At 48.7% G+C, this 23,572-nt stretch overlaps 1 protein-coding gene across 2 annotated transcripts in view; it reads left to right on the top strand.

Moving 5' to 3' along the window:
* The window catches only part of Dip2a (disco interacting protein 2 homolog A), an 88,311-nt gene extending 65,863 nt beyond the window's left edge, over nucleotides 1–22,448 (top strand). Inside the window, exons 22-39 of one of the 2 annotated variants that reach the window (XM_051153258.1) lie at nucleotides 2,272–2,386; nucleotides 4,322–4,523; nucleotides 5,156–5,265; nucleotides 5,337–5,417; nucleotides 7,287–7,410; nucleotides 9,042–9,163; nucleotides 9,306–9,417; nucleotides 11,105–11,214; nucleotides 11,955–12,085; nucleotides 12,984–13,152; nucleotides 13,454–13,624; nucleotides 14,830–14,859; nucleotides 15,803–15,864; nucleotides 16,097–16,154; nucleotides 18,266–18,340; nucleotides 20,145–20,319; nucleotides 21,000–21,123; nucleotides 21,758–22,448. In XM_051153258.1, coding sequence (XP_051009215.1) covers nucleotides 2,272–2,386; nucleotides 4,322–4,523; nucleotides 5,156–5,265; nucleotides 5,337–5,417; nucleotides 7,287–7,410; nucleotides 9,042–9,163; nucleotides 9,306–9,417; nucleotides 11,105–11,214; nucleotides 11,955–12,085; nucleotides 12,984–13,152; nucleotides 13,454–13,624; nucleotides 14,830–14,859; nucleotides 15,803–15,864; nucleotides 16,097–16,154; nucleotides 18,266–18,340; nucleotides 20,145–20,319; nucleotides 21,000–21,123; nucleotides 21,758–22,010 — 2,224 coding nt within the window. In that variant the 3' untranslated portion in view covers nucleotides 22,011–22,448. The remainder of the gene's footprint in view (nucleotides 1–2,271; nucleotides 2,387–4,321; nucleotides 4,524–5,155; nucleotides 5,266–5,336; nucleotides 5,418–7,286; nucleotides 7,411–9,041; nucleotides 9,164–9,305; nucleotides 9,418–11,104; nucleotides 11,215–11,954; nucleotides 12,086–12,983; nucleotides 13,153–13,453; nucleotides 13,625–14,829; nucleotides 14,860–15,802; nucleotides 15,865–16,096; nucleotides 16,155–18,265; nucleotides 18,341–20,144; nucleotides 20,320–20,999; nucleotides 21,124–21,757) is intronic. The other variant, XM_051153259.1, reaches the window with a different exon arrangement.
* The last annotated feature ends 1,124 nt before the right edge of the window (nucleotides 22,449–23,572 follow it).

The raw sequence follows: 23,572 nt of genomic DNA, 5'->3' as shown, positions 1-23,572 counted from the left end.
ACACAAGGTAGCCTGCCTGTCTGTTCCAGGGGCCCGAGGAGTACAGGAACCTCGGTGAATGAACATTATAAGTCATATAAAATAATCAGATTAAAAAATTACTCCAGGAGAAAGAAATAGAATGTTGAAAGGAGTTTGGAAAAGGGATAGGCGAGAGGGGAAGAGAATCCGTTTAGCAGCTCGAGGTGGGTGTGCGTGGAGCTGAAGAGCTGTCTGAGGAAATGGAAGGCTGGCACACTCCAGCCTGGGGAGCCAGCTGTTCTTACTTGGGAAGCTCTGAGGATGCCGAATAGAATGTGACAGACCTCCTACCACAGTGGAACTGATGTGATAAGATGGGGGAGCAATGGTGTTTTAAAGTTCTAACCTAATATTTATGGCTGGGATAAGCACCATGACCAAAACCAACTTGGGGAGCAAATGGCTTATCTCATCTATACCTCACAGTTTATCACAGAGGGAAGCCAGGGCAGGAGCTCAAGGCCGGACCCAGGAGGCAGGAACCGAAGCAGAGACACAGAGGATGCTGTTTACTAGCTTGCTGCCCATGTCTTGCTCAGCTTGCTTTCCTACAGAACCTAGGACCACGTAGCTAGTGATGGTAGCGCCCACAGTGGGCTGAACCATCTCACATGGTCCAACAGACTTGCCTTCAAGCCAGTCTGATAGAGACGTTTTCTCAATTAAGATTCTCTCTTCCTAGATAACGCTACCCTGTGTCAAGCTGACAAAAAAGCTAACCAGCATGGTGCCAATCTACATTGTCCCTTAACTTGTGGAGTCTCAGGCATATGGATTTCAGAAGTCTTGTCAGAATAAATTCCATACTGAAAAACTTTTGGACAAGGTACTAGAGATTTAGGAGTGCTATAGGAAGAATGGCAGGAAGACAGCACTGAGAAAATCTTGCTGGATAAAATAATGTGTTAGTGGGCTGTGTATGCTGTGCTGCAGAATTTGTGGGCATACTAGCTGAAGGAGAAGCTAGGAGAACATACGTCTATGGTGACCCAGGATTAAATGGTAGACATTCTAGTATAAGGGGTTTGGTGGGGGAACCCAACTTTTTAACTTTGATGAGAGAGAGCAGAGATAGCTTTCATAGACCAAAACAAAACAAAACAAAAGGTGCTTGTACATACAGGCAAATATATACACAAGCAAGGAAAAGGTACATGTGCACACACACACACACACACACACACACACACACACACGTACACACACACACACACACACGTATACACACACACAAGAAAGGGAGCAAGGAAGGAAGGGAGGGTGTGGGGGGCAGGGAGAGGAGGAGGAGACTTGAACCAGTGAGATGGCTCAGCAGATAAAGGTACTTACTACTAAACTTGGTGACTTGAGTTTCACCCTGGAACCTTCCTGGTGGAAGGGGAGAACAAGCTCCTCACAGTTCTCCTCTGACCTCCACACATGCTGCCGGGTACACGGCTGTAGAAAAATGTAGAAAAAACAAAATTTAAAAATATATATTTATTTATTTGTATATGTGCTTTATTCGCATGTATGTCTTCATGACAGAAGAGGGCATGACAGAAGAGGGCATCAGATCCCATTACAGATAGCCGTGAGCCACCGTGTGGTTGCTGGGAATTGAGCACAGGGCCTTTGGGAGAGAAGCCAGTGCTCTTAACCACTGAGCCATCTCTCCAGCCCCGAAAAACAAAGTTTTTAAAACATACTTTTAAATATATTTATCTTTATTTTATGTGTGTGGATGTTTTGCATGCATGCGTGTCTGTGTACTACATGTGTGCCTGGTGCCCACAGAGGCCAGAAAAGGATATCAGATCCCCTGGGACTGGAGCTACAGATCATGAGCCACTATGTGGGTGCTTGGAATCAAGCCTGAGTTTTCTGGAAGAGCAGCCATCTGAGCCACTTCTTTAGCCCTTAGAATTTTTCTTTTTAATGGAAGAGGACTTGTTGAAATTCGTAAAGTTAGGTAGTAGACACAAGTCCAAAAAGCTCAGTAACGATTCGGATTAATTAACTAATTATTGAAATATTTGATCCTTTGTTTGCAAAGTAAAACCTCTAAAGAGTTATTCACAAAGAAATGTTACATTAACATTAGAATTAAGAATTAAAGAAAAAACTTGTGCTCAGTACTACAGTGTTTATTTTGTGAGTTGAAACTGTTTCAAAGACTGGTCACTTTGTGCATTAACAGTAAGTAGTCTGTTTACCACACCTCTGCACCAGTTTCTTCTGTGTAGTCACTTTGCCTGTGTCCTGCCTCAGGATCGCTGTGTTCTCTGTGACTGTGCTACATGATGACCGCATTGTCTTGGTGGCTGAGCAGCGGCCCGATGCTTCAGAGGAGGACAGCTTCCAGTGGATGAGCCGCGTGCTGCAGGTGGGTGGGTGTGCTGGGGTGGCTGCTGCTGCTTCCAGCACCTGGGGGCTCACAGGTGACAGATGATTGCAGGCAATCAGATATGCCCCGAAAGTCAGAGAGGCCACACTTCCTTTGTTACAGAGCGTTCCTGGTACTGAGTATAAACTAAGAGGTAGAGCGGCCTCACAGTCCTGTCAGTCTGCTTGGTGTCTGCTCTGCACCTTGGCAATACTGTTAGCATATCTTTAAAAGTAACAGTAGTTTATAAGTACAATTAACTATCTATTCACTGTTCGCATTTCCCCAACTGTCTAGTGACTATTTAGTCTGACACAATCACAACAAGGTCATAAATTATGACTGATTGGTAGGACATGCTCTTTTTAGCTTGTAACTGCCCCCTGTCATTTTTGTGACTAATTTGAGGAAAACAGGTTATGGGGTGGCATTTCCGCAGTCTCACTGGACCTGGCCTTGTGCACCATGTCTTGTGGCTGTAGCTGTGGTTGTGGCTCCTGCACAGTGGGTCTGGAGGCTTGTTTGGACTAGGCTGGTTTTCTGGCAAGCCCTCTCTGGAAGGTGGCTCAGGGGTCTGGGCTCCCCTTTGTCGGCCTTCACACGTCCATCCTGTGCTTGTGATCTGTCAGTTTTGTGTTTGTCACACTGACTTTTTCATCTGTCCTCCATCATTAACTAGAACATGCAGGGGAGGGAAAAAAAAAAAAGACGGTTAATAGATGTCAGATTAATGAACGCTTTGAGGGTGACCCTGAGTTGGCTTGTTTGTTTCCTCATGAACTCATGGGTATAAATGTTATGTTTCCGTGTGTTGTAGCTATGGCTGTTATCATTCAAAGGTCAATGGGAGCCACTTGATAATGTCTGTGGTTTCTGAGGCTGTAGCAGAAACAGGTAGGCCAGGCACAAGGGTCCTGTGCAGTCCTGAGTGGGATATTGAGACCGCTGTCTGTGAGCTTGACCTTAGTAGTTATCACTTCGTCACCACTAGTTATCATTTTGTCACTACTAGTTATCACTCCATCTCCACTAGTTATCACTTCATCAGCCCTAGTTATCACTCCATCTCCAATAGTTATCACTTCATCAGCACTAGTTATCACTCCATCTCCACTAGTTATCACTTCATCAGCACTAGTTATCACTCCATCTCCAATAGTTGTCACTTAGTTAGCACTAGTTTTCACTTAGTCACCACTAGTTATCATCTAGTCATCACCCTGCACTCTTTTCAGAGGGCAGAGTGGAAAATGGCATCTGTCAGCTTGTTTGTAAGATTCGCCGTATTCTGAATTTATGCTGAGAATTCTTATGCAAGACCATAGTGTTTCTGCTTAACTCATTATTCTCTTGTTAATGTAGTTGCCAACAGCCAGGTGTTGTCACTCACCGACTTCTGGCCACTGGGCCCAGCGTCTCACAGTGTGGCCTCCATGCTGACCCAGACAGGAGAGCTGGGAACAGCTCACATGGTTTTGTAGGCCTCCTCCTTTGCATACATTTCCCTGGGGACCAACTGTCAAGACTGTTTAAAGCCACATTAAATTGATCCTCCGAGCTGTGCTGCCAGCTGACTTCTGATGGAGGTTTTGATTGTTAAGTTAGTTGTATTTGAAATGTAGACATAATTCCAAGTTCAGGATGTCTAGCCTCTGTCCCTTCTGCTCACTTCTCCCCAGCCGGAGGCCTCACCGTGTCTTTGTGGCTACTGAGCTATAAAAGCAGTTACGTAGGCTTATGTGTTTGTGTATGTAAACTCTGTGTGTCTCATGGTACAACTAAGCATGCTCTCTGTCCTCTTGGCGTGATGAGATGTTTCAGAGGTCACTTACCCGCTGGATGTCTGCACTTAAGCTCTCTGTTCCGTGTGGCCCCCCTCCAGCTCTCCCCAGCCTGAGCTGGCAGCACACGCTCAGCAGAGTTCTTGCCTTCCAGGCCATCGACAGCATCCACCAGGTGGGCGTGTACTGTCTGGCCCTGGTTCCTGCCAACACCTTGCCCAAGGCTCCTCTCGGAGGAATTCACATTTCTGAAACCAAGCAGCGCTTTCTGGAAGGGACGCTACACCCTTGCAATGTCTTGATGTGCCCTCACACCTGTGTCACCAATCTCCCCAAGCCTCGCCAGAAGCAGCCAGGTTAGTTGTGCCTAACAACAAGGCTGTCTGGCCTTGACTGGTGTTGACTGGCTTGGGGTGCACTGCACTGGATCTTGCAGTAGTGACTGTCTACCTCTCTGGGCCTGGGGTTAAGGTGTATGCACCTGCTCCTGGCAACAGAAGGGGGTGCTGCCAGGGCATTTAGGCTCTAGAATTGAAGGAATCTCTGGTGGCCACTAGGTTACAGGAATGGAAGTTTTTCAAGGGACAGTTTTCTGTTTCTGATTTAACATAACAACTAAGCTTAAAGGCCAGTTTAACTAGTATATTTAGTTTTTTATTGCCTTGGTTATATAAATGTTTAGGAAAGGCTAACTTTCTTTTACTGATTACCAAACAGATAAACTATCTCAAGTATAACACACTTCAAGAACTGGTTTTTTTTCCCAAGAATTCTGATTATACGTAAAATATAGAAAAGCAATAAACATTGATAATTAGTTAACATTATATGGCATAGTTTATATTTGGGAATGATCTGAATATTTACATTTAAATGAAAGAGTTAAGTACCCAACTATGTTTCAGAATAACAAGTGTTACATATAAGTGGAGTCACGTGACAGTTACGGGTTAGAAGTTCCCAACCTGTCCCTGGGATTCTGTTGTAGAAGTTGGACCGGCTTCAATGATCGTTGGGAACCTGGTTGCTGGGAAAAGGATTGCGCAGGCCTCTGGGAGAGAGCTGGCCCACCTGGAGGACAGTGACCAGGCTCGGAAGGTACTGGGTAGCTCCTGGGGGCAGGTGGCAGCCACGATGGGGCAAGTGTGAGCCCTCCTGTCTCTGTGCAGTTCCTGTTCCTGGCAGATGTGCTGCAGTGGCGGGCTCACACCACTCCTGACCACCCACTCTTCCTGCTGCTGAATGCCAAGGTGAGGGCAGGACTCTTGGGGGTTTTCCCATTTGTCCTCCACATCGTCATTATTTTGTTGGGAGAGTAGAATGGTATTAGACCTTAGTCCCTCTTGAGGCATTGTTCTCTCTACTTGTGCTTTGATTTTCTTTTTTCTTTTGTTTTGTTTTAATTTATTATAATTTATTCAGATTATATCCTGATTGTTATCCCCTTGCTTGTATCTTTCCATTCCCTCCCTCCTTCTTCCTCCCTATTCCCCTCCCCTAGAGCTCTGACAGAAGGGAGCCTCCTCCCCCACCATATGACCACAGTCTATCAGGTCTCATCCAGATAGCCTGCTTCCCCTTCCTCTGTGTGCCCATCAGGTCTCCCCACCAAGGGGAAGTGATCAAATTGGGTGGGGGGCACCAGAGTTCATGTCAGAGGCAGTCCCCACTCCTCCCACCACCATGGAGAATGAGCTGTCCATTAGCTAGATCTGAACAGGGGGTCTAGGTTCTTTGCGTGCATTATCCTTGGTCGGTGCAACAGTTTGTGCAGGGCCCCCTGTCTCCAAATCCGCAGGCCTTGATGGTCTCCTTGTGGGGCTCCTGAACCCTCTGGATCCTTCCATCCCCCCTTTCTTCCATACCACTCTCAGTGCTCCACCCAGAGTCCAGCAGCGAGTTCCAGCATCTATCCCAGTCCCCCCGCTGGGTGGAGTCTCTCAGAGGACATCTATGTTGGGCTAATATCCACTTATGTGTGCTTTATACAATTGACACAAAGTCTTGATTTGCATTTATCTGGAAATACTCTATTTTCTTACTAGGAATTTTATCTGTGCAAATGCTCTTGGGTTTATGAGCTAAAAGAAAACATTTACATGGTAATACTTACACATTTAGTCTTTGTACGTTTGCTTACATATTTGAAATGACAAACACTATTTGCTGCTCCAGACTGCTTCTCCTGTGTGATTAAGAAATTCTCTGTCACATTGTCTGTTAATGTTCTGTACCATACAAAGATACAGGAGGGTCTGTATTCCCCACACTGCAGGATCACAGAAGCAAACATGAAAGCCTGTGTGGCTCCCCTGCCAGCCACATCAAACATACTTTAAGAGAGCTTGATTCTTTTCTTGTCCCATAAAGATCTTAGAAAATGCAAAGCAGGTCCTGGTATTCTTTGCTCATTCAGAGATATTTCTTTTTATTTACTTGTATCTGACAGGGCCTTGCTGTATATCCCAGGCTGGTCTTCAGCTCTCCATCTTCCTTTCTCAGCCTCAAGGGCAGGTACAAGACTGTGCCTCCATGCTCAAATCATTCAGAGATGCTTGTCGATGCCCTCTGTGTCTAAGCAATACGCTTCTCTGCTGAAAAGTTTCTTACGTGAGAGGCTGTCTTGCTTTCTGGTATATCTCAATAGACATCCATTTTATAATTGAACTCTAAGTCATGCTGACAGATAGTGATTAATTGTCAGCAAAGATGCAGTCAGCTTGTGGGGAGAGAATCGTTAAGTGCTGGAGCACTGGTTCTGGGCAGGGACGAGAGGGCAGTGTCCTGCAGGCTCCAAGTAGGGAGGCCGGGGAGGCAGGTTTCAGGGCAAGGATTCATGGTTCAGATGGGTCCCAGGATGGACATCCTGGGTTCTTACAGTCTTTTGCTCTGTCAGGTAGGAGTGAAGTGCTTACTTACCCTTTTAAGCTCAGGCCAGGCCACTCAGAGAGGTGCAACTCCCTACTACACCCATGTGGCAGGCCCAGCGTTTCCTAGCGCTGATATCACTTGACTCCTGACCCCAGGAGCTGGTGTGCAGAGCGATGCACACAGGTTCCAGAGCACATACTGTTCTGTCTGAACGCATCAGCATACCCGTGAACCTGGTTCTTCTCCAGGGCACAGTCACCAGCACTGCAACCTGCATCCAGCTGCACAAGAGGGCGGAGAGAGTGGCTGCTGCGCTGATGGAGAAGGGCCGACTGGATGCTGGGGACCACGTGGCTCTGGTCTATCCCCCAGGTACATGAACACCCAACACCCTCTCCTGACCTCCTGAAACTGAGCTCTGCCCTCCCCATTCCTGTGATGCCAGTGCCACTGAGAGCCTTTTGGGTGGGACCCCTGTTCCTAGCGGCCGTGGCAGCTTTTTTGCTGTCAGGGTAGCAGGTACACAGGCGCATCCTTCTTACTCTAGAGCTAGGCTCTCATCCTTCGAGGCACAGCATCTCAGAACGAGGGGCCGGGGAGGGGCAACTATTGCTGCTGGCTGCCATGAGCAGGGCTGGAATGTGAAGTATAGCTGTGTTCCTTAGAGAGCTCCTTGTTCATAGCGTCCCTTCAACTCTTGTTCAGACTATAGGGTTTCACTGAACCTCGTCTCTAGGGCCGCCTTCTCACTCCAAAGCCTCTGATTCTTTTTAGGACAGTAGCTCTCAGCCTTCCTAATGCTGGGACCCTTTAATACAGTTCCTCACGCTGTGGTGACCCCCAACCATAAAGTTATTTCATTGCTACTTCCTAACTGCAACTTTGCTACTGTTATGAATCGGAATGTACGTATCTTATATGTGAATATCTGATGGGTCATTCAGCCCCCAAAGGGGTGACAACCCCATAGGTTGAGAATCACTGCTTTAGGACACGGCAGGATTGGAATGTCCTGTTACTACATATTTTTGGCATCCCCCATTACATGCAGCGTTCTCAAAGGAATTATGACATCACCTCAACCACCTTGTGAAGGTGAAGTTTGGGGCGTGTGTCCCTCATACCCTACCCGCTCTTTTCGTGACATTGAGAAGTGAAGTGAAGCCAGGACCCTGCACATGCTGGGCAAGGGCTCGGTCTCCCCCTTTCATCGGGGCTGCGCCAGGTGCTGCTCTCACGCAGCGGCCACCGGAGCTTCGTTCTCCCCTCACATAAACACTGTCTTCCCGTGCGCTTTTCTCTGTGTGCTTCTGTTCCTTGCATCTCTCTGTATCTTTTCCTGTCTTCAGTAACGGACATTTCTCTTCTCTTAACCTTCTACCACTCAGAGTTGTAAATGTCACCTTGTGCTTCATCCTAAGACTTTGTTGTCCTGTGCTCCTTCAAGCTGCATCTTTATCTTGAAATGAAGTTTTTTTTTTTTAAAGTTTCTGTCCTTGTCTGATATTTTAAAAAGTTATAGTTTCTACCGGTATCATTTTTTAATACGTTTTAATATGCCTTGAGATAAACTGTTAAAGCCTTTGTAGGTGTCTGAAGGAATGGCTCCTCTTGGTATGGAGGCTGGGGACCTCTACTGTGAGCAGTTGGTCACAGAGGTTGTCTTTGAGGCCTGTATATACAGACTTGCCCAGCCCTTCTGACTCCTCCTGGGTCTGATGGGCCAAAGGTCTCCTGCACAGGGCCAGAATCTTCCTGCTGCAGTATGGGGCACCCTGTGTACCCCAGTCCGCATCCCCTTGGCCCTTCCTGAGACTCCCCTCAGGGTGTAGGGGCACCTTCTTCTCTGTCCTTACTGATAAATACCCATTTGGAGTTAGCCATAGCTGTATTGAAAAGAAATCCTGCCCGCTTGTCCCCTTTCTATCTGTGGACAGATGTTGTAGGCTGTCCTCATGAGGACTCTCTTGAGCCCGGTGTTGACCATGTGCTTATCTCCCTAGGGGTGGATCTTATTGCTGCATTCTATGGCTGCCTGTACTGTGGTTGCGTGCCTGTCACTGTGCGACCACCACACCCCCAGAACCTTGGCACCACACTGCCCACTGTGAAGATGATTGTTGAGGTAAGCTCACCCTACTGGCAGGCCATGTCCTCCTGGGTGGGAAGTCATGGCGCTTGTCACGTTGGTCTCCTCTGCAGGGTGGTGTGTGGGTGAGTGGCCAGGCTTTACAGCTGACTTGGGCGCTTGCTTCTGTGTGATCTAGGTCAGCAAGTCTGCATGTGTCCTTAGCACACAGGCCATTACACGGCTGCTCAAGTCCAAAGAAGCAGCTGCCGCTGTAGATGTCAGGACCTGGCCAACCATCCTAGATACAGGTATGTGTCTCCAGCAGCTGTCCCTGCAAAGACAAACTGTCACTTTCTTTCCTGGAGCTTTCTGTTGTTGGAGTTACATTGTTGACCCTATGCAAAAAACTAACCATTAAGGAGCTGGGGAGATGACTCAGTGGTTGCAACCGCTTGTTGCTCTTGCAGAGGACTGGGATGTGGTTGCTAGCGCCCGCATGGAGGCTTACAACTGCCTATAACTCCTGGCTGAGGATCCAGTGCCCTCATCTGACCTCTACATGTATATAATGCACGTATATACGCTCAGGCATAGGTATATACACATAAAATAATAACATTCTGAACAACTAGACGTTCAGGTAAATGGGTCAGCCTGTGGAAATGACAAGAGGCGTTCTTGAATTTACCTGGTAGACTGAGCAGGCACAGTGGTAGCGGGTCAGTAGGTGCCGCTGTTGCTTACACGGATTGGCTCTCTGTCCAAGAAATGAGGTCTCCTCAGCTCTGGGGCTCCCATCAGCAGTCTCCATCCTCACGTGTTAGGGGCAGAAATCCCATCTCCACTGCCTCATGCCCACATACTGAGCTGGCAGTTGTCTACATGTTTTCGCTGATTCCTTGGGGCCACAGTTTTCACTGTGCACCCCTAGGATCCCTGTCACTGTCACTGGTGAGTGCCACCATGCCCTGAGATGCCTTCGCACCAGCTGGGAAGAAGCTGTGTCTTATGGTTGAGTCAGCATGAGGGGTAAGAACAGCTCTGCGGATGTAAACCACTGTGCCTAGCAGGTCCCCAGCACTGTGTAGAGATCAGGTGTCTGCAGATGTAAGCCTCTGTGCCTAGCAGATCCTCAGCACTGCGTAGGGATCAGGTGTCTGCAGATGTAAACTACTGTGCCTAGCAGATCCCCAGCACTGCGTAGGATCAGGTGTCTGCAGATGTAAGCCTCTGTGCATAGCAGATCCCCAGCACTGCGTAGGATCAGGTGTCTGCAGATGTAAACCTCTGTGCCTAGCAGATCCCCAGCACTGCATAGGGATCAGGTGTCTGCAGATGTAAACCTCTGTGCCTAGCAGATCCCCAGCACTATGTAGGGATCAGGTGTCTGCAGATGTAAACCGCTGTCCCTAGCAGATCCCCGGCACTGCGTAGGGATCAGGTGCTGACTTCTGAGTGGCAGGAACCCCCCCCCCTTTCCCGTTGTAGCCTTGCATTCTGAAGTCCTACTTTATGTGGAAACCGGAGGCTAATATGGCTGAATGCCTGACTCTGTGTCGGGCATGAAGAGCAGGGGTCAGGCTCTGAGCTCCAGCTGGGCAGAATCTTTCAGTCTCAAGAGCTCGGACTGCCCTTGTTGAACCTGTGCCCGTTTGTACAGTAGACAGCAGCAGTGCTTACCTCATGAACTGTGGCCCTGTCACAGCCTCTACACCATGGTCATGGCCGTAGAACTCTGACCTTCACCTTTAGCAGTGAAGTGACTTCTGTTCCCTTCAGCGTTTGGGCTCCACGCCTGCAGAATAGACTTGGTGAGCCTGCAGCAGGCATCGTTTCCCACATGTGAACAGCGCACATAGCCTGCTCTCTGGTAGCCTGCCTTCTGTGACTGATCTGTCTCTGGGCTCAAATCATGTCTACTTCTTGCCTGGGGAAGTTGAGCTTCTACCTGTGTGGGCTGTGTGACATTAGCCACTGGTATCTTCTGTTTAACAGATGACATTCCAAAAAAGAAGGTAGCTAGCATTTTTAGACCGCCCTCCCCAGATGTGCTTGCATACTTGGACTTCAGTGTGTCGACAACCGGGATCTTAGCTGGCGTTAAGGTAGGACCCCATGAGCTTGTGTTGGCTTCAGTGTCACGGGAACACGGAGGGAACAGCAGGAGTGAGGCTACAGATAGGGAGGATGGGGGTTGTAGCATTAGGCCGATGTTCCTTCTCCAAAGCACAAAGCAACAATATTGTGGGGTTTTAAAAAATTTTGTGTTAAACATTGATGAAGCCCAAAATTAGACCCCTAAGAACATTGCACCTTTGCTGTTTATGGCAGTGTCTGGTCTCTGGATTGCGGTGGCTTTGCTGAGTTTATTTAATGTGAATTAAAAGTAAACTTTCAGGGCCTGGTATGAGAGCTCAGCATTAAGAGCACTTGCTGTGCTTGCGGAGAACCCAGGTTCCTGCACCCATTTCAGGTGGCTCATAACCGCGTGTACTCCCAGCTCCTGGGGGCTTGATGCCCTCTTCTGACCTGCGCGGACAGCAACCATGCACATGATGTACTTAAACACATACACATAAGGAAAACAAATAAATCATCTTGTAACAGTGCAGTTAGAATGCTTTACTGCCGTGGACTCTTGCTTCAGAGATGTCCCTGTGTGCTTTTTGTGGGTTATTCAGGCTCTGTGGCAGGGGCAGGAGCCAGCCATCTTCTCAGAAAGTAACTTGGCACATGCTGATGCAGATGGAGCTGCATGCCCAGCCAACCACAATGCATAGCAGATGTGGCCTCTAACCCTTTCTTCCTTCACAGCCCTGAGCAGGCCTTTTCTTCACTCCTGCAGATGTCACATGCAGCCACAAGTGCCTTGTGCCGCTCCATAAAGCTTCAGTGCGAGCTCTACCCCTCACGGCAGATCGCCATCTGCCTGGACCCTTACTGTGGCCTCGGCTTTGCACTGTGGTGTCTGTGCAGGTGAGGGCATGCATCCATCGCTCCTGGGCCTGTGTGGCCCCAATGCTTCCTCAGAACGTCAGCCCCTCCAATGGCTTTCTGAGTGTCTTGGAAGCCTAGAAGTGTGAATGGGTTTGTTCAGGGAATAGGTGGCTAGCATCTGGCCTTACAATTTAATATAGTGTAAAAATAACTGGACATGGTAGTGCATGCCTTCAATCAAAGCACTTGGGATTCAGAGGTAAGTGAACCTCTAAGTTTGAGGCCAGCCAGGCCTGTATAGGAGACCCTTTCTCAAAACAAAAAACACAAAACAGAAAGAAAGAAACAAAGAAAAAAAGAAAGAAAGAAAGAAAAAGAAAGAAAAGTGGCTGAGCAGGTAAAGACACTTACTGTGTAGTTCTGGCAACTCCTTTTATGTGGGGTCAATCCCTAAAACCCACATAAAAGTAAAAGGAGAACAGACTCAATGAAGTGCGCACGCACACACACACACACACACACACACACACACACACACACACACACACACACACACACACACACAGACATGTACACGCACACGCGCACACACAAAATAATAATGAAAAAAGGAAAAGAATAAAAGTATCTTTCATTAAATAAAACACTATCTATTATTAGTGACTGGGAAGAATCTTCTGGTTCTTTCAAATGCTATAAGGCAGTGAGCGACCCACCTCTGTAGTAGGAGGCCTCTTCCATACATAGCTCTGATGCTTCTGAGTGTTTGGGTGGATACCAGGACCACACCCTACAGTGTCTTTCTGCTAACCTCCCCCTGCAGTTCTGAACAGACCTGTTTACATCCAGGCTGGAGCAATGCTATACGTGAGGAAGGAGCAAGGATGCCTGGGGCTTGGCATGCTGTCTCCTTTCCAACGGTCCTTTCTCCTCACAGCGTCTACTCCGGACACCAGTCAGTGCTTGTTCCCCCACTGGAGCTGGAGAGCAACGTGTCCCTCTGGCTGTCTGCCGTCAGCCAGTACAAGGCCCGAGTTACCTTCTGTTCCTACTCAGTGATGGAGATGTGCACCAAGGGCCTTGGTGCACAGACAGGGGCCCTCAGGGTAAGTGCTAAGCTGGCCATCACAGCCATAGCGGCTCTTCCAAGTCAACGGGCCTCTGCCAAGCTCTCCTCCCCAGCCAGAGAGGAGGGTCTGTGAGGGGCAGGAAGGAGGGTTGGCGACAGACTCTTCAGGAGACTCAGCAGTGTTTCTGTGCTTAGAATCCCCCAGATGAAGGCAGACTTGTCTTTATGTATGGAGTCCATGGTCAGACCCCTGGGGCGTCCCGGAAAGTCCTTTAGGTAGTCAGTGCTGAGGGCCCCAGACTGTGTGTGCAGTGGGATGACTCTTTGCTCTTCTGCAGATGAAGGGGGTAAACCTGTCATGTGTGCGTACGTGCATGGTAGTGGCTGAGGAACGGCCCCGGATCTCATTGACCCAGTCATTTTCCAAGCTTTTCAAAGACCTGGGCCTCCCTGCCCGAGCTGTGAGCACCACGTTTGGATGCAGGGTCAATGTGGCCATCTGCCTCCAGGTAAGTCGGCTGCACCTGGGATCGCTGGCACCTGCACCAGGGAATAACGTGTTTGCAGACTGACACCAGTGTGTAGTTCTAGCTATATCTCCACCTTGGAGCTGTGGATGTTACATTTCCACAGAGCCAGTCAGCTTTGAAGACTGAGTGCTTTGTTTAGAAAGATGTCCTTTTCTTTCTGATGAACAGCAATGTTTAGATAGAAAAATCAGTGACTATTGTACCTATGAGCATTTGTAAGTCATGTGTAATATGCAGCTAATTTTAAAAAACAAGAAGGAATTTGCTTTCTTAAGAAATCTGTGTGTGGTTGTTTATGCCTTTAATACCAACACTCAGGAGGCAGAGGTGGGTTGATCTCTGTTTGAGCCCAGCCATGTTTATAAAGCAAGTTTCAGGCCAGCCAGGCCTCCATAGAAAGATGCTGCCTTTAAAGCACACACACACACACACACACACACACACACACATCATGTATGTATAAATCTCAGACTGGAGCACTAATAAAGATGATGATCTGCTTTGGCCACTTCAGGACTGTCAATAAAGTAGTAATCTAAGCGAAGTTTAGGTCCACGTGGGCATCACAAGGCGTTTTCACTAGCTGTCCTTGCTTTCTGGTTTTATACTAGCCCCTGTTTCACTTCTTTCTGAGAATATCTTAAAGCCAAATGCTGACCTGACACCTGACACTCCAGTACTGCAAACGCCCTTTCTGCATTCCAAAAACAGGCTCAGCGCGTGCCCTGGTCTCTGGGTGGCTGCATGTGCAGGGCGGGACTTGGCGCTAGAGTCTACAGCTGTCTACAAGGTGTCCCCCTGTTTCCTACCTTCTTGGGCAATGTCCACTTAACCGTGAAAAGACTGTGCTGCTGACTGCTTTAAGTCTCAGATGACTGTGTGGAGCAGAGACTAGGGGCCCCTGGCTTGATCTTCCCACTGTGACTGATGTACAAAGTTGGTGACAATGAGTGAAGAAATACCTGATTCTAGCTCTAAATGGGAGAGCATTGGACTTGTTTGTCAGCTTGTGAGGGCCATGTGCAATGGCAGAACTTGTAATGATACATCTGTGTTTGCTCTTTAAGATACAGTGATGTGTTCTTCTCTCTCACGGTGTTTCTCATGTGGCCTGTGGCCTTCTGTTTGTTTCCTGTGCTATTTCCTCCCTGTCTCCCTCTGCTGGCCGCCCTGGCCTCTGTCAGCCCAACAGGCTGGGAAAACTAGCTGAGCAGGTAGGACCTTGCCCTAGCCCCTCAACCTTGCTAATGTCTCCATGTCTGTCACCCCCTTACAGCTCCCCATCCCCACCCCGCTTCTATGAGTTCATGTGGCCTGGTGGATTCCAGAATACACGTTTCTTTTACAGTCTTAGTTTATTCACAATGAGAGCTAGTGACTTGACACAAGCTCCTTTGTAACCAAATGTAAAAGGCTGGTGAGAGGTCATGCTATCTAGAATCTTCAGGGGATGATGTTGACCAGGATATCCATCTGACTGATACTCCTCGTCAATAAAATGGTAATGCCAGGCCAGTGAGAGGCTCGGCGGGTAAAGGTGCTTGCTACCAGCCTGACAACCTGACTTCAGTCCCTGAGACACGCAGGGGGTAGAAGAAGAGAACCAACTCCCTCAAGTTGTTCTGTGACCTCCACATACATGCTGTAGGCATGTTGGTATACACACAAACACACACAATTAAATAAGTGTATTAGTAATAGTAATCATCATCATCATCCCTGCTGAATGACAACACTAACACACCCTGCTGGGATGACACTTGAGCTGTGTGGCTCATCTGACTGTCTGCTTAGTCCTCAGAGTTGGTGAGGTGCAGGCCCTGACTTAATGCTAGCTGAAAATGCCCCCAATCTGCACTGTGGTTTCAGCATAGCAGAAGCTAGCAGGGACAGAAATTTTATCAGAACTGACATACAAATTCTCAGGGTTGACAGCTCATTCATAGCTAGCTTTGCTCAGTGTATCTAGCCAAGTAGATGTTGGATGGACATCATCACTCTGCCATGGGGGACCATGAGCCCACGCACACTGGTGGAAGATGCACAGCCTCTCTTCCGGTGTCACAGACAGCCTGGGAGGAGCTACCACATGGACACGCCTGCGAAACTGAGCAGAACATAAGAATTCTGAAAGACGTCCTGTCGTTTTCCTTTCAGGGCACAACAGGCCCGGATCCCACAACCGTCTATGTGGACATGCGGGCACTGCGCCATGACAGGTACTGACCCCTCCCTGTCTGCATGACTTTGTCCATACCCTGTGACTAAGTACTGCCAGCTGGATTTACCCAAAAGGTATCTCCCGCCTCCTGTGTGGTAATGATGCTGGCCAAGGCAGGGATACTTGCACCCAAGAAACAATATTGTGGGGTCACTCAGACACATGTGACTTGCTTTTTAAAAAACTACTATAAATTGTATTCTGAAATGTTTTTCTTTGTCAATTTTTAGAGTTCGTTTGGTGGAACGAGGTTCTCCACATAGTCTACCGCTGATGGAATCTGGAAAGGTAGGAGAAGTTGGACTATTAGACCCTGTGGTGTGGCCAGTACTAGGATGCACGCTCCTAGTGACTATGGTACCGCGTGGGGAGTGGGATGGACCACTGAGGCCTAGAACTGTGAGATCAGACCTTTGAATCCTCAGAGCAGAGAGCCATAGCTGGAGTGCCCAGGTATGGAGCAGAGAAGGAACTGCCTCTTGGCAGACGCTAGCAGGGGGTGGGGTGGGCAGGCTGTGGATCAAGGGTCTCACACTTCCGTCACAAAGGGCAGCCTTGATCCTGGACTGCAGATGAGGAAGAATGAATGCTCTGATCCAGGGTGACAGTAGAGAGCAGCCTACCAGGGCACAGCCAGAGATTTGCCATCAAACCAGCCTTGGCCTACTGAGCACCTCCCCGCCCCGAGAAACCTCCAGGTGGCTGGGAGGAGCTGAATGTGCCTGAGAATTCCCACATAGAAATGTGAGCCACAGTTTGTGTGAAAGTCAGATCGCCTTCTCCGCTCAGCGGTGGAGAATGTCCTGTCCATCGGCTAGTCTGGGTAGGGGTTCAAAGTTTACTGCCTATATTTTCCTTGGCTGGTGCCATGGTTTGAGGAGGACCCCAGGGCCCAGATCCACCTGTCATACAGTGCCTCTTGTAGTTTTCCAGGACCCTCTGGATCCTTCTATTTCCTCATTCTCCCAGGCTTCTCTCACCTAAAGTCTCAATAGGATGTCCTCCCCTCTGACCCACATTTGGCCATGTCCCTTGGATGGGGAGGCCTGGTGGCACTCAGAGGAAGGATAACAGGTCACCAAGAAGAGACTCGATACCTTATGAGCATATACAAGGGGGAGGAGGTCCCCCTCAGTCACAGACATAGGGGAGGGGAGTAGGGGGGGAAGCGGGAGGGAGGGAGGAATGGGAGGATACAAGGGATGGGCTAACAATTGATATGTAATATGAATAAATTAATAAAAAATAAAACAAACAGAAATTTTAAAAAAAGAAAGAAAAAATAGGCAGAAAAGATTAAAAGTAAATAAAAAAAAAAAAAGAAATGTGAACCACTGTGGGGTCAGCAGAGCAAACCCTGGAAGACAGACATCCTCTGAAGCAAGGGGAGGTCAAGGAAGGCCGACTAGGCAGGGAGGCATCATACAGCCAGTGGAGTGGACATGTGCTGCCTGCCCAACTGCACAGCAACCTGTTTACCTCAGAATTATCAGAGGCTCCCAGGGGTAACCCCAGAGGTGGAAAATGGAGTTTGGTCACCCCAAACCTCACTGGCTACTGCCCAGGCCACAGCTGTCTTTTAGGAGGCAAGGAGGTAACGAAAGCCAGCCATTGACGAGTTTCCTTTCATGGCTCCCCTTGGGAATCCTGTTGATGCCTGTACCCACCTTGCCGTTACGGCTGCACCATAATTATTGTACACACTGCTTTGCAGGAGTAACACGGGCCTGATGGACTTGTGTTCTGAGTCCCTTGGTTTCAGGATTCAGGGGGGCACAAAGGGAGAGAGTAGAGGCTCCAGCAGTGTGTCTGGAGACAGAACAAGCAGAGTGTAGAGCAAGGCGATGCCCGGCATCTGGTGTTCATGAGTTCCCTCAGCCCATCCTCCACTTCTGTGTCACTCATGGGGAGACTGGGCACACAGAGCAGGCAGCTGCACTTCAGAAGCAGCGAGATCTGACCCAGGCCCAGACAGGACCCCGGACTGAGTGTGGTAAGTAAGCTCAGCAGGGCACATGGCCTGAGTCAGCACAGAGTGGCTGGCAGGTGCGCTTCTGCACTAACAAGCCTGGTGAGAACAGACAGGGAAGCATGCGCTTGGCCTGCTGCAGGGAGAAGCACCAGTATGCTCTCCAGAGTGCCCTTTGTTTTTAGGAACTGGCCTGATCCGTTCAGATTCACAGCATATTTCTGTTAGTGCCTCTTCTTCTAAAAATCCCACCAAATCCAGAACAGCTTCTAAACCTCCTGATCTGTAGTCAGCCCTGCTCACTGCCGGTGTCAGCTTAGGTGGCAGATAGGGACAGGTATGTGAGAATGGGACTTGGCAGCACTGCTGTGTCAGACATCCAGAGGTTTTCTTTTCTCACTGGGGCCTGTTACGGCTTTCCTCCTTCCAGATCCTCCCGGGAGTGAAGGTCATCATTGCACATACTGAGACCAAAGGGCCCCTTGGAGACTCGCATCTGGGTGAAGTAAGTGCTGGCCGAGGCTGGGCATCAGTGTTTTAGAAGCCTGGCTTCCCTCCCCTCCTCTCAAGATTCCCTTAGAATTCAGGAGTTCTAAACTCTGTGTGTGTGTGTGTGTGTGTGTGTGTGTGTGTGTGTGTGTGTGTGTGTGTGTGTGTGTGTGTGTGTGTGTTCTTCTGTGGGTGTGTGCCAACAAGTGCAGGTGGCTGTGTCTTTCTTGGAGCCGCAGCTGCAGGTGGTTGTGAGTCTCCTGCCACAGCTGCTTGGAACCACACTCAGTCCTCTGGAAGAGCAGCGAGCACTCCTAAGTGCTTCCACATGCCTTTTAAGTCCCTACTAATATGTACGGTTCCACAGTATGTGAGGAAAGAGGCCGCTCATTGGGTCACCCCACCCACAAAGCTAGGAGGGCACTGGGATGCCAGGAGAGTAACCTAGAACCAACAGCAGCCCGTGGAGCAGGAACACCTGCTTTCGGCAGAACTGGTCAGCCACTCCTTAAAAATTGACTTTGCATCAGAGCCAAGGTCACAGACCTAGTATCAATCAAGCACCAGCCCCAGGATCAAGGCCACACAGGGCTTTGTTCCAGTATCCTTGGTGTCCCACAGACTCAGCCGTATGTGAGGAAATTGTGGTACACAGAGCCTGTCACAGGCATTAGGTAGATAAGGTGGGTGCCTTCCTCAGTGGGGCAGGAGAGCCCCTCACTTACAGGTAAGAGGTAGGTGTCCCATTCACTCATGGGCTGTGAACAGGTGGGGTCCCTCACTCATGGAGAGTGGGTAGGTATGGCCTGTCACAGGCAGAGGGAAAGTGGGGTCCCTTACTCATAGGTATTGGATAGGAGTACTTTACTCATAAAGAGTGGGCAGGTAGGTTCCACACCCCACTCACAGGTGACAGGCAAATGAGGCCCTTGACTCACTAGCAAGCAGTTGTTGGGGGTCCCTCACTTGTGTACAGTGGAAAGACAGGGGTCCTCACATATGGGCAGTGGGCAGGTAAGGCTCCTTATCCATAGGCACTAAGCAGGTAAGGGCAAGGAGAGCCTGCCAGGAAGTTTCCACAAGACTGTGAGGTCTGAGCTGAGTAGGGAGGAGACCTACTTCATGGAAGCTGCCTCCTTTCTGCTTCTCTATTGGAAGTTGTGTGACATTGTTAGTGTGGACAGCTTAGTGGGCTCTGGGGGGGTTCTTTTTAAGAGGCCCTTGACACTCGTGAGAACTATAGGCACACACAGACTTTGAATGCGTATGTATCATATGCATACGTGAGTGCATATCAACTCATATGTTAGCAATCTTGCATGAATGGACCCGGCCACAGGTGCGTGGGGTGTTCTGGACACCAGTGAACCATTTACATTGTTCAGGCACGAGTAACATATTCTCCACCCAGAGTGTATTTTCACCCGTGCCTGTTGTGAACATCAGACCTACCTCCATTCTCTCTCTCTCTGTCACTGTCATCTGATATATAGAAGTGGAAACATATCCAGACAGAAAGCTGAGGCAGGAGGACTCCTATAAATGTGATGTAGCCAGCCTGAGCTACATAGCAAGACCTTATCTAAAGGGAGGAGGAGGAGGAAGGGGAGATGGCGAAGACGGAAGAAAAAAGGAAGAAAGAATGACAGTAATTAGTCACATTTGTGCTGGCTCTCTATGCTTGTTGTCCAAATAAGACATTGGAAATGCCACCCTTCCCTTTTGGGTATTATCTTGAGGTCATCTTGGGCCGTAGACTCCGAAGGACAGAATCGGTACTCAAAGGTTTGCTTGTCCCCTTGACTGCCCATGTCCACTAGATCTGGGTGAGCAGTCCACACAATGCCACTGGGTACTACACAGTCTATGGGGAGGAGACACTTCATGCTGACCACTTCAGTGCCCGGCTGAGCTTTGGAGACACGCAGACCATCTGGGCAAGGACTGGCTACCTTGGCTTCCTTCGTAGGACGGAGCTGACTGATGCCAGTGGAGGTGAGAGCTCTTTGATGGAGGGCTTGCCTCAGTACAGCAGGGACTGGGGTTTCTGTTGCTAAAGCCTGGGAGCCTTGCCCTAGACTGTGGGAGCCCTCGGTTACCTAGCCCCCCCATCCCACCCCACCCCACCAGCTGTGATTTGTTCACTGTAGGGTGAGGAACAGGTCCCAATAACACTTTTCTCTGTGTATTTCTCTTCCTCCCCCTGTTGCTGCCCCTCACTTCCTTAGATTCTTAGCCTCTGCAGAGGATATGGTGAGGGTGGTGGGAGCCATTAGTCAGAAGCTGTCAGGTCCTCCCAAGTGACATAGCTGTCCCAGAACCTGCATTTTTTATAAGTATAGTGTGCTCTGCATGGTTCTCAGTCATATATGGTCCCTTTCCACCCTGATAGGGCCAAGCTGTGGCCACTGTGCAGAGGTCTAGCCCCTGCAGGCCTGACAGCTCAAGTCAGAACTTTTGTAGCCTACGACTGCGATACCATCCTATAGGTAAATGACTTAGCTATAACATATTGGCATACATTATTGTAACTGCTGAGGCTGTTGGCATCTCTACAACCCCACTTGGCATGAAGCCAAGAGATGTTGGCGTCATGGCCTCCAGGGTTTGTACACAGGGTAGGCAGGTTCACTGTGTAACTTGCTTCCTAAGCACTCACGTACCCGTGTTCACAGAGCGACATGATGCACTGTATGTTGTTGGGTCTCTGGATGAAACCCTAGAGCTAAGAGGCATGCGGTACCACCCCATCGATATAGAAACCTCTGTGATCCGTGCACACAGGAGCATTGCAGAATGGTAAGAGCTGATGGAGGGGGTCTCCTGTGCTGTCCATCCCGCCTCTCCCTGGGCATGAGTGCTGCGTACAAGGACAGGCCCAGGTGCCACTCTCCCCTGGGCAGAGTCCCCGCACGATTATGGTCCCTGGTGAGCTGGATGGTCCTCTCCTTTCTCCCTGAAGGGCCTGCCTGCATTCCTTCCTACTCTCCTAGCCGCATTTCCGCAAGACAGCACCAGAGAACAGCTCTCTGTCTTTTCCTTTTTCCTGGTCAGGGTTAAACCACACAGCCGTCTTCGGCACACAGGCAGAACGTGAGGTTGCCATTGGTCTCACTCTGAAGGATTTCTAGGTTAGATGGGGTTTTCTCCTTTAAACAGTGGTGAGCCACGATCTCTTCATGCTGTGGGGAGCCTGCCCTGGGACAAGCCCAGCTTTCTGTATCAAGTGCTGATTGTTCTCAATTCTTATCAGGAACATTAGAGTAGATATTCCTCTAAGATATGGTCAGCCTGGCCTTAAGATGACCAATGGCGTTAAACAGCAGCACTGAGCTAGTGAACCTAAGCAGCTGTCTGTGTGCCCTTGCCATACGTCCCAGTACCTGCTTGTTCCCGGTGCTGTTGGACTCTGCAACTGTCTGTTCTCCTTCAGTGCCGTGTTCACCTGGACCAATCTGCTGGTGGTGGTGGTGGAGCTGGACGGTCTGGAGCAGGATGCCCTGGACCTGGTAGCCCTGGTGACCAATGTCGTGCTGGAGGAGCACTACCTTGTGGTGGGTGTGGTGGTCATCGTGGATCCCGGAGTGATCCCCATCAACTCTCGGGGTGAGAAGCAACGCATGCACCTGCGAGATGGCTTCCTGGCTGACCAGCTGGACCCCATCTATGTGGCCTACAATATGTGAGCCTCGCTGGACAGAGCTGGGTGTACGAACCAGCAGAGGTCCAAGGCAAAGATAAGCTGCACTGTGTCTGCCCTGGGAGAAGGGATCCCAGGCTCCATCAGGTCACCCCCGCGTGTGCTTTTCACATCCTCTCAGCAGTATCCTGACTGTCATGTTACGTTTTCTGAATCAACTAAGGAAGTGATTTGGATCTGCCAAGTATATTTACCAAAACATGGCTGACTGGGAAAGGGAGGAGCAGCCTGGTGTCACGCTGTGGACATTGCCAACACCACAGCTGTCTTCTTCTATACTGCAAGCTTGCACTTTTTAAAGCTAGATATATTCCTGATTTCTAAATATATAATTTCCTGATTATTTATTCCCACTTGTAATAACAAGCATATATGCAAAGTCTTTGCTGGAGAGAACCTTTGAGCCAAGCTTTCCTAGGAAGGCTGAAAGGAGCAGCCCTGCTCTCCACGCTGACAGACAGGACTCTGCGGAGCCACACAGCCTTCTTTCTTCCGTTTTGTTTATTGAAGCAGGTGTGCCTGGTTGTCTATGTATGTTGCCACTAATGCTCAGCAAGTGCCATTTTGGACTGTTTAGTTAGATCCTGTTTCAGAGAAACCAGCATTTAATTTAAAATCACTTTTGTAGCCTGTAACTTAGTGACGTTTAAACTGCAAGTTCTCATGACATCACAACAGTCAGTCTTCTCCTGAAGTACACGGATTATTTTTATGAACAGATCTGGAAGTGTGAGTGGTAACCTAAGGTCTTTTTACCCATGTGCTGGCTGAGCCTCTTACACAGTTGAGTCACCATGGGAGCCTGTCTGTCTAGGATGGACGTAGCTGCAGCCTCTTGGCTTTGCATTTGAGTTATGTGCCTATAAAATTTGGCCAAACCATTTTTAGTTATTTGATCCAAACTTGAAATCCGAGTGATCTAATATTGTACTTAAGTCAGAAAACAGAATGTAAAAATCCTTTAGATACTTCTAAGAATTTGAAGTTAAGCATGAATCTAAGATTATTTTTATATAACTAATCAAAGATTAATGTTGTTGGGGTTTAGGGACTTTGAAGGGTGAAGAAGTTTATGAATCATATCTGCTTCACAGAAACAACTAGAGTTTTCTAGAGTTAGCCTGGATTTTGCTACAGTGAATCGAGCTAACTGGTCTACCCTCCCGTCTCCCTCTTCGGAAGCACTATGTGCAGTAGCCCTTTCTGCTCATGGTATCAGACTGTGGTGTAGGATGTTGAAACATACTGGAATTTTAATAATCCTGTTATAATTATGTACAGAATCCATGTAACTTATTAGCAACAGACTGATGAAGGTTCACAGTAGATGACTGAGAAGGGACCAGAACTACCTATCCACCATCTCAATGTTGTAGTTTTATAGCAAACAGTGCTTGTAAACTTTTTGTATTAAAAACTCAGTGGCAGTAAGAGCGTATCTGGTAAGTTAAAATTTTAAGAATTGTATTAAAATGTTTTAAAGTTACTCTCTGGGAAATCTGTATATCACTAATTTTTTTATATCATGTTAATAAAAGCTACTGACTT

Source organism: Acomys russatus, chromosome 11, assembly GCF_903995435.1.
Source record: "Acomys russatus chromosome 11, mAcoRus1.1, whole genome shotgun sequence".
Taxonomy (NCBI): domain Eukaryota; kingdom Metazoa; phylum Chordata; class Mammalia; order Rodentia; family Muridae; genus Acomys; species Acomys russatus.
This window is presented reverse-complemented; position numbering and strand designations above follow the sequence as displayed.